Source organism: Centroberyx gerrardi, chromosome 23 (genome assembly GCF_048128805.1).
Source record: "Centroberyx gerrardi isolate f3 chromosome 23, fCenGer3.hap1.cur.20231027, whole genome shotgun sequence".
Taxonomy (NCBI): Eukaryota; Metazoa; Chordata; class Actinopteri; order Beryciformes; family Berycidae; genus Centroberyx; species Centroberyx gerrardi.
The window spans coordinates 20,522,138-20,538,692 of NC_136019.1; the positions used below are offsets into that span (position 1 = coordinate 20,522,138).

Sequence of the window (16,555 nt, forward strand, 5' to 3'; positions counted from 1 at the left end):
TGAACACCCATCGTGATTTTAACCTGCTGAAACACTCCGTCTCAATCAACAGATGGAGTGCTCTGTCTGCTCTGTATATTGGAGTCATAGCAAATGGCCTCACCCTGGTTTTGATAAAAACCCTTCACTCACTACCACCTGCAACAGATGGCCAATAAGATGTACGTTTATTTGTGAATGAACATGGAATGTTATATGTTTGGCTGCCAAGAATCTTGCAGATGAGGGTGTAGGTGCCTCTGGACACAAATTGCTTCAGTGCCCTGGTTGAGGAAGCCGAGAGGGGGGGGGGAAATCAAGGTTGTTTGGGCTTTAGAGTGAGAAATCTATGAGAAGCAAAGAAACAGGAGACGCAAGGGAGCCAAGGCCTCTCATTTACTTAGATTAACCATATCTGCCTCACATATGGGCTGTGAGAAGAGGGAATAACAGACACTTCTCTCTTGGTCCCCTTCAACAAAGAACAAGGATTTTTGCTTCTGTCAATTCAACTTGACCCACTCTTCAGTGGATTATAATAGAAACAAACAAGACATTAGCCATGATATAGCATCATCCAAACTATACCAGATTCCCTGCCAATAGCAAAAAGTGAGCCATTTCATATAGTCACATTAGTAAACATGGATTTCAATGGGAGCCAGGACTATGGGTCCTATCCAACAGGGTTTCCCTATAACACAAGCATGGACTATGAGGACTACTACCAGGAGCCTGATGCCAGTAAAATCATCATCCCGTCCATCTATGCCCTTGTCTGTTGCGTAGGTCTTACTGGCAATGCCATGGTCATCTACGTCATATTGAAATATGCTAAAATGAAAACAGCCACTAATATTTACATCCTGAACTTGGCTATTGCTGATGAGCTGTTCATGCTGAGCGTTCCTTTTCTGGCCACATCGGCCGCTGTCCGCCATTGGCCCTTTGGTTCGTTGATGTGTAGGTTGGTGCTAAGTGTTGACGGTATCAACATGTTCACATCGATCTTCTGCCTGACAGTACTGAGCGTGGACCGTTACGTAGCGGTAGTCCACCCTATCAAGGCCGCCCGCTACCGCAGACCCACCGTAGCCAAAGTGGTCAACGTGTGCGTATGGGGGCTGTCCCTCATAGTCATCCTGCCCATCATCATCTTCGCAGACACTGTCCCGGCGCAGGACGGCGCCGTGGACTGCAACTTCTTGTGGCCTGAGTCGGCGTGGTCCGAGGCCTTCGTGGTCTACACCTTCCTGTTGGGTTTCCTGCTACCGGTGGGAGCCATCTGCCTGTGCTACTGCCTGATGGTGGCCAGGATGCGAGCGGTGGGCCTGAAAGCCGGCTGGCTTCAACGGCGGCGTTCGGAGAAGAAGATCACCCGCATGGTGCTGCTGGTCGTCGCGGTGTTCGTTCTCTGCTGGATGCCGTTCTACATCGTCCAGCTGGTCAGCGTGTTCCACCGGCCGCCGGACCCCATGGTCACGCAGCTCTTCGTCATCCTCAGCTACGCCAACAGCAGCGCCAACCCCATCCTCTATGGCTTCGTGTCCGATAATTTCCGCCGCTCTTTCCAGCGAATTGTGTGTTTTCGGTGGCTCGAGTCGGGGTTGGATGCGGAGCAGGTGGACTACTGTGCTGTAGCACTGAAGAGGCAAGCAACATGCGGCCCTCCAGATTTCCCTAAAGATTGTATGGCCTCTGATATGGTGTTCCGCAACGGGACATATACCTCCCGTACAACCACACTGTAACACTCAACCAGACCAGTGTGTTAGCAACAGTACCTAAAGAGAAAAATATGCTGTAGGCTGAAAAACAACTAATGGATGACCATTAGATGTGGTACAGCAACCAGGAGAGTTACCTGACAAGGTGACGGAAAAAAATGACACTGAAAAATGATGTATATAGAAGTGAAGATTCCACTAATGTGTTTTAAAGTGGGCAAGGATGTAAAGCACAGGAGAATGTAAGCACAAAATGTTCAATGTCAAAAATTGTTAATATTTTGATTCTGTGACAGTTTTCATACAGGTGTCACAGACAAGAGTAAGTTCAAATTATTGAAGTGTGTCCTTCACGTGAGGTTTTCATGTGACAAATGAATATTTCTATGTATGTATATTTATGTATTTGCTGTATCTATATTTGTTCATTATTCATTGGTGAATGTTTTCATTTGAGTCTCAGCTTTGAAAAATGAATCAAATCTATATGTTCTGCTTCAGTTGCATTACATGAGAGAAATGACTGAATAAAAAATAATATATGGAGGTCCAGTTCCTAAATTGCTTATGAACACACATTATTTTGACCACTATGTTTTCTATCAGTTTCGTCAGTCAATCGTTTTTTTCCTGTTTGTTGAATTTGAAAGCAGCTCCAAGTGGTTCCTGTACAAAGTTATCTGAAATAAATGTTTGACAGTGTGGTCCTTCTTCAAATTACTTTTAAAGGTAGACAGCTCTTCTTCAGATAGAGAGTGACTCCAGAACAGGTGAAATGAATTTTTCATCTGAACTTGGTGAAGCAGAACATTCCCCAGACAGACAACACTCCATACACACACACAAGATAACTCATCGACTGAAACATCATGTTTGGTACCAAGAGTGAAGATATTGAATTAGCCCCAGAGGACATCATATATATAGAAGTAATTTACAAACCTCTGGCTGAAAATTGCATATCACTTCAAAAGGTAACAGCAATCAATTACGTCCAAGAAGCCCACACACCAATGTACGGTCATGTCTAATCAATTCTCCCCGCCTTGCTTATGGAGTGCCATCACCGTGGAAAAGGAGATTGACATTTCCTCTTCAGATGAATCCCCTAAGGTGTGAGCCAATCATACGGCAAAGATCATCTTGTGGCTAATTAGAAACCCCCATCCACTGACCATTTCACCTTCCAATCCAATCAGTCCATCTAATCAAGTTTACCAGAATTCACATACAAACACACACAAACACATGCAAGTATGTACTATACTTGAGAAGCTTCTGCTACAGTCCTTCCCTCATCCCCAACCCTCAATCCTAATTCTAATCTTAACCCTACAACCAAATTCTAATATAACTTTAACCCTTACCCTAATTTAACCCTAAACCCAAGTCCTAACCCTAGATTGAGGAATGCTATTCCTGTAAAAGATACATAAACCTTATTTGGACGGGATTAGTTCTACAGGGGGAGGTAGGGTATTGTGATCATTACGCATGTCTGTAGTATTAGCCCCAACCGAATCTGCCATGTCAGTAATTATTATGGATGGGTGCCCGCAGTAAAAATTCCGTCCTCTTTTACCTCCCGTACTCCCGTACTCCCGTAAACTAGTTGGCTGTTGGCGAACTGTTGGCGAATACTGTGTCATTTTCTTTGGTCTTTCTCTTACAGTCCCGGACTGCGGTTCTTATGAAGAACCGCAGTCTGGTTGGATGTTGTTCAAGTATCAAGATTTATTAAGCATAATGCGTATGGGTACAGCATCCAGAGATAGAGCAAGTCTAAGGTCTGAGGCTGCACTGACAGAAAAAGATAGAGCAAGGCCATTTATACAGCGGAATAAACAAGTCCGTGGGAAAGCACTGATAAGGAGGTAAGCTAGCAGTTACAGAGAAAAAGATGACTATGAATCGAAACACAGAGTGTACAGTGAAAAATGACTGAGTATGGAGTATAAGGTAGAAGCTTAAGCAGTAGTAATACATGTACAACAAGTGTGTGAAAATATCATTAGGATTATACTAAAGAAAATTTGTGTGCAAAGAATTACAATTTGAAGACTATTAAAGTTAATGCATTTTAAAAGCTTCAACTGAACTTCGATTTCAACATTTCACCACTCCCACTCCTATGGTAGTAGTTGGCCATTCATGGGTGTGGATTTATGCTAATTGATTAATTGTGTACACACGCTTCCCATTTAGGATAGATTTGGATTCATCAACATACGCACGTGGATACGATCAAATCTGATATACCTGCGGCGTGAGTTTTTTGTCTGAACGTTTTTTATGTGCAAATATACACACAAATTTATCAACAAATAGGGCTTTAGTAGACTAACTTGTGCACTTTTCAACATGAAAAGGTTGAATGTTAAGTCCCCTAATGTAACCTTAACCCTTACCCAAACCTAATCCTAATTCTAATTTTAACACCAAAACCAAATCCTAATCCTGAAACAATTTTATTATAAAATTTTCATGTAGTATGGTTAAAGTTATTCATAAGAAAATCCCCTCTCCTCTTGTCCTATTTGGAATAACCCTCTGTTCCGGGCAAATGCACCCTGGCCAATGTGAATTGGCAAAAACATGTTAGAGATTGGACAAATTGTAAGGAACAACACCATGATACCATTTACTGAATGTAAAGCAATATTTGGATTGACAGATTTCTTTTCTGATCACCAGTTGAAATCTTAAGACATGTATCATCTATGGGAGCCGTTATTGGTAAAGATGGGGAGTTAGTTAGGGGAAATTGCTGTTGCTTGTGGCATGGTTTCAAATATGTATAAGCTGCTTGGTCTTTTTATGCCTGACGTTAATATCCCCACTCAGCAGTCCTGGGAACAGGATTTGGGCGTGCCTCTCTCCACAGAATGTTGGGATGCAATATGGAAAAAATGCAAACACAATATCTAAATGTGTCAGATACAAGATCCTTCAGCTTAAAATGTTACACAGAGCATATCACACCATCCAGACTAAAGAAAATGAATCAGAGTCTCTCCAATAGATGCTGGCACATGAAAGAGAAATGTTGGGTGTCTGTGTTAAATTATGCCCAGTGAATTGTCTTGTTGGGAGGGAGGGCTGATAATATACAGAACAGAAATTGTATTATCTCCCTAGTATGTATATATATTAAGAGGAAAATATTAACGAACTGGAAAGTGCATAAACCAGATTGTTTTAACATAGAAGCCTGGTTTAAAGAATTCCTGGATTTTATTAACTTTATTAAATCCTAATCCTAATCTAGCTCCTTGTAGACATGAGGATCAGCCAAAGTGTCATCACTCCAAAGTGCAAGAACATACACACACATTTTAAATACTTCAGTGATGGTGCGGTACCTCCTCCACCACACAGCCGGGCTGCCAGTGACAGCCGAGACGGAGCAGTGTCTTGCCAGCTGCTTAGTTCTCGCTCCTGGCAGACCTGAAGTCCTCAAGCCTCATCCAGTTTATGGACATGTTCAAGGCTGCCAAAAAATTTAAACCATGAGCCTACACAAGAACCCACGTCCGCATGCATGTGAGGCTAATGGCTGATACTGACACACACACACACACACACACACACATACACACACACAAAGACAGTGTTAGCCAGTCCAGATGGAGTGCTGAAACCCCTTGATATGAGGGATGTTCCAGACTGCCAACAGAAGGCTTGGCACAATATTGTAACTGATTGAACATGCCCGACTGTTCCTGTCAATTTATGTCACAATTCCTGTTGTCGCCATAAATCCATCAAGGGGCATGACGCAACATTAAATATTGAGCTCATACATGACTTTGACACGGAGAAAGGCTGCGACCCATGTGCCGTTTTATGACGGCGGCCCATGTGCTACACTGACTGCAGTAAAAGTAACAACATGCAGGGTAACAAATTGCAGCTCACAGGGACTCACAAATGAAGCACATATGTTGCGTTGGATGCTGTGTTTCCAAAGAGGCAGATAGCAAAGACCCTGCAGACTTGGGTGGGATTCAGTCTCGATTTATCAACTATTATGTTAATTTGTTCTACAGTAATGGGAAACTGTTATTAATGACATACAGAAATCAAACTTACTCTGGTGTTTTAGCAGATTTAACAGTTGAACTTGGGTTGTCTCAACTTGAGAAATAGACATAAACATAAAAGTAATAATCCACAACTTTCATAGAAACAAATGTCCATTTTGTTATATCCAATTCATGAAAGCTTTGACATTTGCTGTTCTGAAGTGATGCAGTTTTACGTTTCCGGTTTGTTTGGAATCAACAGAAGAAAAACTGGGTAGTTAGCATGAGCAGCGATAGCCACCATGGCTGAACAGACAAAGAAAAGAGAAACTCTAACTGCATCAACAGAAAATGCATTATCATCATCATTAATATATCATTATCAACAAGAATTCAGGAAATCATTTCCTTCAGTATAGAGTAGTTTTCCTCAGTGCTCTCAAATCCCAATATAGCTTCTGCAGCTATACCATCACAACAAGTTCCCTGTAATTCAAGAGGAGCATGCCTTATGTCAACATGGAGGAAGCGGCCTAACCTGTCAGGCTGAATGAGAATGCAGAGGATAAACCGACTGAACACAAAGTTCCTTTGGCACATAAAGGATGTAGATGTAGTGCCTATGGAGAGTACTCTGCATCTGATTAGAGCAGCGCTGGCCTCCCCTGTGGCACTCCATGTAGCGTGACTAAAAGTCTTCCAAGCATCTAAATCCATAGCAATGGCCGAGCCATAAAAAGTGCATTACTCCAAATTATGATACGGTGGCTGAGCAGCTATTCTATTTGCGGGTCTATGGCGGTTTCCTATTAGACCTTGTGCGCTGACCTTTTATATGGTTACAATTAATTAAAGGCTTAAACCATAGCGTACATGTGCACTTGTCTAGTGTTGGGGAACACATGCGTTAAATCAGTGGTTCTCAACGTGGGGTACGGGGACCACCAGGGGTCCTTGAGGGGGTTCCAGGGGGTCCCCAGCAAATTGATGAATTGTTAAACTTCACCATTATTTCATTTATAAGAAGTGAACACAATTAGAGAATGTAGAAGAATGATTGTTCTGATCATAGTTTCTCTGTTATCTCTCTACCTACATTACAGATGGTTATGGAATTCTGGACAAAATCATATCTAACAATACAAATATTCTCAGATTTGGGTCAGAGAGAAAAACTCTCGTCAAATGGGGGTCCGTGGCCCTAAAGCGGACTAAATTGGGGGTCCTGGATATGAAAAAGGTTGAGAATCACTGCATTAAATGGCAGGTCAAAAGTTGACTCCCTGGTCAAGTCATGAGGATGACAACAAACTAGAAAGGAATGAATGGAGTGTATACCGGATAAGTGAATAATTGTAATTGACAATTAAGAGTGTGTGTGTGTGAGAGCGAGAGAATGGCAATGAGAAAGAGAGAGATACTGAGAGACAGATAGAGGAAGAGAGAGAGAGACAGACAGAGAGAAAGAGATAGAGATAGAGGAGCAGGGAGCCGGGCTGTCGCAGCAACAGTAAAACACTGACAGCAACGGTAACTTTGCTGCGTGAAACCATAAATGCAGAGAAGGCAAAAACAGATATCATTGCCAGTCTCTCTAGGAGGTATGGAGAGAAATGCGGCAAGGTGGTAAATAAAATATGGGATACTGCGAATGAGCAACAGTCCCATCTTCCCCGCAGCACCTAGAGAAAGAATGCTGCCGTCATGTCCGTGCATGCAAACACACACACACACACACGCACACACATACACGTCGAAGAAGACAGAGTGACATTGTTAAGGGCATCAATATTCTGTAAGTGGGGGGGGGGGGGGGGGGTGAGGTTTGGTCTACCATAATGGATAACCCTACTAACCATCCTTCCTCTCCCTCGTAAACATTGTGAAGTTAGTGATGGTTCATGACCGTTTCAGCAGCGGATAATTACGTCTCCAGAGATACAAACATAAACACTCAAACTCTGCAGTCAGCAGAAAGCCCCTTCTCGTAAAAGTAGACAAAATCCCTGAGTCTTTAACCACTGCAATTTTAGCAGTAGTTAAAGACTAACTTGAATGATTTTAATGTTTAAAGGTGCTGCGTGTAGCATTTTAACATCACTCTCGATTCATTTTGAGACATTAGTGTAATTGCTGTAAACAGACGAGACCATTGCTGAGAAGCTTTAGCTCTACGGGCCTCTATACTGCATTTTACATTGTGCGATGCCGGGTCGGTTTTGGTGGGAAATCTGCTGGATTGCTTTACGGCACGAAACAGGAAGAGGGCGCTGTTCTTAAAGCACAAACGGAGTTAAAGCTTTCAGATTTTCTAGCAATGGCAGATGGTGATCTGCCATTGCTTTAACTGAAAGAATCACTTCCAACATGTTTATCCTCTTCAGTAAAGATGCCTGGGAGGGAGAGAGGGGACAGGAAACAATGGGGTTTATGGGAAATGTGGTCTTAATATGGAGAAACACTAACAATACAACTGGTGTGAGACAGAGGCGACCAATCAACTCCACCATGGTCTCATTTATAGTAATTATACCAAGGTATCACAATTTGACACTAATACATTGATGTTTAATGTAGCACCTTTAAAGGCAAATAAACTTAAGCCTTTATGTGTTCTATATCTACTGAATGCTGATACTCAGACAGGCAAAGCTTTTCTCAGTGACCATTAAGCATCGCTCTGTGGATCACACTCGCCCTCCTGCTGAATGATGATGAAATCCCCAACCCCAAAGTCCCTCTCACTTCACAGTAGGTCTCCCCTATTTTCCCTTTCGCACCTCTACTTCATAGAAAAGGAATTTATTGGACCCAGACCCAGTCGGTAAAAAGCAGAATGTATGTCAGTATCAGCCGTACTGTTTAGTGAAACTCACTGCGCCTTCTTTAAAGCTGCAATAGGTGAGATTTTTATGTAAAAATACATCCGTCTTACCACACATTGGGGCTGCAAATTCAGTTATTTCTCGCTGGCACTTGTGGCTGCAAAAGTGCAAAGCTGCCTAGTGCAACTTTAATAGTAATAGTAATAATAACAATATATAAGATCAAGTTTGTTTAGGTGCATAGGTCTTAAACGATACAGCCATTGTAAGTGGAAGGAAATCTGCATACAATTAAAGATAAAACATTTCTTATGCAAGATTCAGGTCCATTTTATTCCAAAGTGAATACAAGCTGCAGCAAATAGATAAACAGTAAAAAGGACTAAACCAGGAACTAGATACATAAGTCACATGGTACTCCCACCGTTTGCACTTTATCTTGCACTTTTTGCACTTCGGTATAACACAAACATATAAAGTTCATTCTGGGTGATACAGTCCTGATACAAAAAAAAGCATTAAGCAGTATGTATATGAAGTCTGACAGATAAAAGCCACTTTTCAGACGCAGAGCTTCTCTGAAACCCTCAGTTTCTCCACCTCTGCCTGCAAAAATAAAACGATAAGTGCCTTCATTACATTTCCGAATGCTTTATTGACATCCCAAGAAGCAACTGGAACATTCTGTTTAATTACCACTCCTTTAATCGCCTTGCAGTACTTGCTAATGTGTTTTTTATGGTCTGTCTATTACATTTTACGCACAGAGTTCATTGGCCACAAATAACTACAGTGGAGACTGTTGGACACACACACACACAAAGTGCACACACACACAAACACCCATTCAGAGAGAGAGAGAGCGCACACATACAGTCTCTGAGCCACACACGGATTATTCCCCACAAAGTGATTCAAACCATTGTGAACGTCTTAAAAAGTTTCTCGCAGCAGACTTTTCCTTTCCCTTGAATGACCCTCAGCCGAGTCAGACACAGGAAATGTGGTATACTGTACAAAGCACATTGGACTCATTTTTGTATTTCTGGCTGTGACTGGCAGAGAGATTCCTGTCATCACTCTGCATTTGAGGTAGGGTCCACTATATTCCCCTTGTTCAGTTATGGAGTTATGGAGGAACTGCTTTGACCAAATGACCAGTGACTTTTTAAACCCATATTTCACCTTGGTGGTTTCCAGGTGTATAGGCATGAATGTTTCCAGGTGTATAAATGTTCAGGAACTGTCAGCCTCTCACATTGCTCTCTTGGGGAATCCAGCATCCAGTTCCACTTCTTGAAAATTTTAATCCAGGATGAAATAATATTGCCTGGATTTCATTTATCTTGTTTGTAGATAAAAATGATGCCTTTTAGACAAGGTTTTCAAAATGTTGCTGAATACCAGTCCCCATTGTGGCGGTTTATTGCCGATAAAAACTAGCAAACATGTAAACATGTCGTCCCCCACAAATGATGCAGTGCCCCTCTGGGCCAATCAGTAACGAGTTACACAATTTTGAAAAAGGTCAGTCAAGTTTCAAATCTGGTATAGATCAATGCAAATACATGTTGCGGGGTCATCTGCATTGTCTGCTCACCTTTTCTTCTTGGCACTTACGGCGCCCCATATTGAATCATGGTACAAATTATCCAGTCATGGGCCAATCAGTAAATAAATGAAAAAGCCTTATGGGAGAAAACTGGTTTTCAAGAAACGCAAAATGATGGAAAATCCAATATGGCATACATTAACAGTGCTGGAGGCCAAAATTGTAGAGCATGGATGGCTGGGTCTGTGCACTAAATGTCATGTCATTCCAACTTGCAGTGTGGGAGATATAACTGGTTATTAAAATCTGGACCTGTAATTGTGTAGCAGAATTCTTGAAAATGCTTCAAAATCTGGTCAGTGCTATCTGAGATATTGTGTGTGATGGATGGACGAACAGCGAACAATCCATATTCCCCTAGGAGGACAAAAAAAAATTGCCCCTGTAGTGAAATATCAATTTGTGGATGAACAAATGAAACAGGCATTGTGTTTAGACGGCCCCCCCGGTGAGCAGACAGGACCCACACCTATGTGGGAATCCAGGTCAGGTCGCAGCAGACAGATCAGTGTGTCAGAGCCTGGAGAGGAGGCCGTTTGGAAGATTGCTGCTCAGAGCGACTTTACGATTTTATTACCCGGCACATCTGGACCTACCGAGACCAGCCGTTGTACGTCTCCGGAGGGGTTTCCAGAACATAATTTAGCAGGAATTAGCAACAGAAAACCCAGGACCTCCACCTCTAAGGGGGCCGTCCAAGGAACTGCTTAAAAATCAACCTAAGCAGAGGAGAGATAAGTCCAAGTCAAACTAATCCCTACACTGATCCTTGGCTCTGCAACTTCAATGCATTGAGTTCGGAGAAACATCATCCCCGGTACAAATGTGACCTGAATGTGCTTATAGTGAACTACATTTGTGTAATGAATAACTGTATGTGACCTGGAGAGTGGAGTTCCATGCCCAGAGTTAATGCACAGGCTTTAGCGCAGTGAGCTAATATGGCGTACAGTCATGCAGGCGATGACCCGAGTTTCAATCTGTGAAATTGTGCAACAGAGTTCTTGTTTAGGAGAAAGATTGCACAAAGTAGTGAAGTGCTTAAAAAAACAATCATCTTAGCTTCAATCTTGTCCTATGGCTCTTCCATTTGTTATGCCTCGCTTGATGTGAACCTGTTGTCTTTATCTAAAGCCGGAGACAGAAAGCCAATACATCACTGTCCATATGGTCTCCAGGCATGTATGTATTATATACATATGGTCTTGACGTGCTGTAAACACTGCAAGGCAATTACCCCGAGAGTGCTTCTAAAAGCCTCAAAGCCCTGATAATGGCATGCTCTTGCATCACTTTTTCATGTGACAGAGCGCAGCCTTGAACATGTATTGTACACCGAAGGAATAGGAAAAGTAATCCCATGGCCATAGCTAAAACAGATGCAGTCAGATGCCTTATTTGCAACCTCAATGCATTGGCACTCCTTTTCAATTCAAATTAAGCGCTGGTTTAATCATTCCGTTATGGCACTGCTGATTAATGTGGGATTGCGGTTCTATTTAAGCTTTAATACGATGAGCATTGACTCAAATTGCCTCTATCTACTTATGCAGTACAGTCAATTAAACGTGGCTTTTGCTCCGTTCCAGTCCTTGGTAAAATGTACATTCATAAGACCGATCATCTGTAACTGGCTGCGTCTGTACTTCAGTGAGTTTTCAAGGCCGACTCTCTAGTGGGGACTTCCATGCATAAACCGATACAGATGGTCTGACATGCAGCTGACTGCATGTCACTGTTTGACCTGTGTGAACCCAGGAACAAAACGCTTCAGCAGCTTGAGAGGTCCGGGCCAGTTCCACATACTGTCAACCCGCTATTGAGAAAAATGTGTCATGGCTGGAAGCATTAATGTTACCCACTCTAGCCCTCCCTCCATCCATGCATCTCTGCTGTTTAACTACTGACCTCTTGGCTTGTTTTTCTCCTTGCAGAAAGTTCCTGGAAATTTCAATATCGATGTTTCCTCTCTTTTTCTGTGTGCAGATATTTGACGGCAGGAAGTGACGAGAGCAGAAGAGTTCATTGAATGCAAAAAGTGTGCATTTGTCGTCTGCTTAGTTGAGAAAATGGAACTTCTAACAGAGATCCGAATGAGAAATGGTAAACGGTATCAAAAGGTGCGAGCCTACAAGCCCGGGGATTTCAACAGGATGGATTGTCTAGACTAAACAAATCTCCAGCGAGGCTTTGTTCTCTCTTTGATTATTACCTCTCTCCGGGCTACGCTTCCTTTGAGACTGCATGAATGGCAAAGTGATGAGTTAACAATATGTACACACTGCCCTTGATGCGCCGATGCAATGCTCCGCAGCGCTCCGCCGTTCTCCCGAAAGAGCAGACGTCTCTTGGCATTCGGAGGAGGCTGTTCTTGGCGTATTCACAGGGTAGAAGAGACGAGGCGTGAAGCCCCTGAGGCAGGCTCCCCGAAATGTACAGAAATGTTATTTATTCAAGTCAAAGAGTTGGAGGAGAGGATGGTGTCAGGGGGTGCTGATGTTCACTTTTGAGTCAAGTGAGTCTCAAGAGGGGAACAACGGGGGGAAAGACAAATATACTGAAGAGGTGAGACCTGCACACGAGCGTTTAAGGGTAAAAAGCCTCATATAAAGAGCAAAAGAATCACGAGATCAAGACAAATACACTTATTGAGTGATAAAAAAAAGGTGCTCAGCACAGTGAAACCCATTTCAACCTCACATGATCGTCATTGGTATCAAAACACAATGGACATTTCATTTATATAGGACAGAGGCCTAGGCAAGTTCCAAGCGAATTGTCATCTTGTGTTTCCATCAGCGGGGTTGAGATGAATAAATCGGCTTCCTGAACATCAAAATACACCAGAAAATGGACAGTCTTTCAAGAATTTATTAGTATTGGACCAGTTGTTATTGTTCTTTAGTGTCAGCTAATGTTGGTCATATTTCATGCTTTCATTTGTAAACGAAACAAAGAAATGCACTTGGTCATATTCTAATGTACCAACTAATGGTCATACAACCATGATGGAAACTTATACATATCAGAAACCAGAAACACACATGGTATTTCATGTCATGTTGGACAGAAATTGTACACATTTCAGAACGTTCAAAGCCACTTTTGAACTGCAAAGAGATTGAACCAGTCGTTGGGCCAGTTATGCCAACTCTGCCTCATTATTTATTGAACACATGCATTTCCATTGCTATAATTTCTTTATCGACAAAAAAAGTCTGCTTCAAGTGAGCGAAAAACTTTTTTGTGACATTGAGGCAGTTCTACTGAATTTTGCCATGTCCCTTCAGCTTTTCTGATACATTAGATCATGATTTGCGAAAAAAAATAATAAAAAAACATACCCAGCTGGAGAGAAAAAGCCATAGAGGCAAAGAGAAACAGACAAAGATAGACGGACACAGAGACAGAAACAGAGTGTGGATGGTTCCCTGTGTGTAACCAGGCCTCTGCCTCTTCTCTTCCCCCCCCAGCCCCCTCCAGAGGTTTGTTTTTATCTTCTCCTGTCCTCCCCTGGTTGGGAACAAAGCGGTGGAGGCTGGCTGAGCGGGGCAGCGCTGGACAGAAAGCCCAGACATCTGCTTCTAATATCTCCACTCCCAGCCTGTCTGCCCCGCTGTTGTCATTTGACTGAGGATTGATTGCAGCTCCAGCCCCACAGTGCACAGGCAGGCTGGATTTGGACAAACACGCCTGACTCGACTTTTCAGCTTTCTCTTCTTCTGCGTCTTTTCATGACGAGCACGTCCCAGCTTCACCTTTTTCCCGGTTAACAATTTGCTTTACTTGGGGAAACACCATATCCACAAATGTAAATTTATGAAAACTCTACCCTTTGTTCACAAGTTTTAAAAATGTGAAATCTAAACTGATCTCTTCAGTGAGTTCTTGAGATCAGCCGCTGGTTCCAATGTGCATGGTCACATCACACGTAAAGGTGGAAAAGGATTATTGTTTTGACATTCACCTGTCGTTGAATGCTACACGGCAAATTTGGGGGAATTTTCAGTCACAATTATGTGTTGTTTGTCCACTCATAGAGCTGATATGGCTCTGGGGCCATGGGCGGAAATTACGGGGGGGACAGGGGGGTCCGGACCCCCCCTTCCTGGGAAAAACAGAGAGTTGTCCCCCTCAATATATCATTGTAAACATAACTATATAATTTTAAATAATATAATAATATGCATTGAAAGCACTTGTGCTAATTATAGACGCAAAACAATGCGTTGAGTCCCTCTCTCATATGCCTCACAGTGGTTTGGTCCACTGCCTACCTGCCTCCCCGAACCCCCACACACACACATTAGCCCTCGGTACGAGTGTGTGTGGAGGATCTCTGGAAGTGTGTCAGTGGTGGCTGACCCCCAGTAAGAAGCTACTTTGCAAAGGTTAACTTAAAACAAAGGATGTGTCAGACATTTTTCTTTACTTCTACCACTCAATAGAATAAAACACATTCACAATTGTAAGCAGACTACATTTTGTTCCATTACCTCGCGGTTGAATCTTGTGTGTCAACGTGTTGGTACGGAGCCGCGTCTCCTAATGCATGTATGTGTATGGAGGCAGGAGGTCTGTCCACAATTAAGATCATCATAACTCGCTGAATTTTCGACCGATTTTCAAGCGGTTTTGTTTGTTACAAATGCCAGACATGTATTTATGATACAGGATACTTGGTTAAATTAAAATGCGGGTTTTCATACCAAAATTATCTTTTGTAGATGGTAACAGTAATATTTCTATAATATAATATTTAAGATTAACTTACCCTACGTAATTAGGTTCTAAGTATATATTTTTTTTCTTACTGCATGTAAAATGGCTGCCACTATGTAATTTTGTTTATAATTTTGGAAATAAATGAAGACTTAATTCATAAAAAAGACATTACAACAAACACTATGTTAAAATATGAAGTAAGTTTCTGGCAGGCTTCATAGCGTTCTGGACTTTTACATTGACAGCAAAACATTAGAGATCTGCTTTTTCGGGAAAACTAAATCTAATTAGGCATATATTAGCTTTAGTTCAGTTAATGGGTGTTGCTTCTCACCTACTACTGTAAATAACCTGCATGCTGTGTGTGTGTGTGGGGTGTGTGTGTGTGTGTGTGTGTGTCTATTTGTCAGCCAGCCAGGTCAGTTAAAATGGCAGAGAAAAGAAAAACAGACATCCGATCATTTTTCAGTGCACCGAAACGCCAAGTAGAAAGACCCCAGTAATATCAAAGGCAATTTGATAAAATCTTCATAAGAAAGGAATGAAGTGCTTATGGAAATGTTTCATAATGGACCTCTATATACATTTAATACAACAGTACTTTTGGCGGCACCTTTGGTGTCCCCTTCAGGAATTGCTCTTGAGAAATTTTTCTGTTTATTGTCCCCCCCAACAGTGAAATGAAATATCCGCCCTTGTCTGGGGCCACTGTTCAAAACTATCTTAAGGGTTAAATTAACTCTGATGGCTGTGGACTTGTAGAAACACTGGCATGATGTTGATTTTTACACCCTTAGAGTTAAATTAACACTGCCGATTGTGCTGTGTGTAGATCAAAATGTCAAGGCCTTTCCTGTAAGTAATCAATGTGACAGTGTAATTGCTGTTCTCATCAATTTGAAAAAAAGAACGGCTTTGAACGGCTGTCACTGAAGAAAGGGGGGGGGGGGGGGACATGCAATCTCTGTGTTCTTGTGCTATGGTGCAACCCACTGAACTTCAGTGAGACGTGAGAAAGTAATTGGGTCTTTGTTGAAAGTAAAGACAGAAATCCATGGATTAGGTCAGGTCAGTCATCTAGGTGTTGCTGAACTCTAGTTTAATTTTCCCCTGCCTAGATCCAGGTTCCTTGGAGAAAAAAAGCCATCCTTGTTTTCTAAACCCTGCGGTTTCTTGAGATGGATCAAAAGATCTTCACAAAGAGAAGCCCTTGGTGAAGAGAGGTAGCTGAGGATTGATAAAGTGCAGCATTGCCCTCAGTAATTTATCAGCCTCTGAGCATTTTACAAAGTAGCAAATTTCACTTGGCGGAAATGGCTCTCCACACCTGGGAATAAAAATATACTGTTTGATGGATTCAGTAAGTGGCCATCAGCCAGGTATAACCAGGTATTTTTCTTTTGTTCCTCATAAAGGGATACATAAAAAGGAATAGGTCATTAAATATTGACACAGAGTGCGAGGAGTGGAGCTGTCAGTCTTTCACAGACAAATGGGTGAGATTTGGATATCAAACTCTCAGGCTCAGTGTAGCGTTTGAAGCCCACTTCACTGAGAATGTCAGTGTCACACAAGCAGCTATGGTTGATTTGGAAAAAGGAATATTAATGCCATATTTGAAGAGGTGCGATCTCAAGCTGCGAAGGGCATCAATTCAACGTC

The 16,555-nt window shown here is 42.2% G+C and overlaps 2 protein-coding genes across 2 annotated transcripts in view; one reads left to right on the forward strand and one right to left on the reverse strand.

The window, feature by feature from the left end:
- Nucleotides 1-16,555, reverse strand: part of rab1ba (zRAB1B, member RAS oncogene family a) — a 192,904-nt gene that overhangs the window by 25,161 nt on the left and 151,188 nt on the right. The gene's annotated exons all lie outside the window — the stretch shown is intronic.
- sstr1b (somatostatin receptor 1b) lies at nt 621-1,730 on the forward strand. Its single transcript, XM_071926090.2, has one exon. It carries the CDS (start codon nt 624-626, stop codon nt 1,728-1,730), a length of 1,107 nt encoding a protein of 368 aa, XP_071782191.1. The 5' UTR covers nt 621-623.

Bases quoted from the DNA above. Each gene is read 5' to 3' on its own strand.
- sstr1b (XM_071926090.2), top strand. From the start codon at position 624: ATGGATTTCAATGGGAGCCAGGACTATGGGTCCTATCCAACAGGGTTT.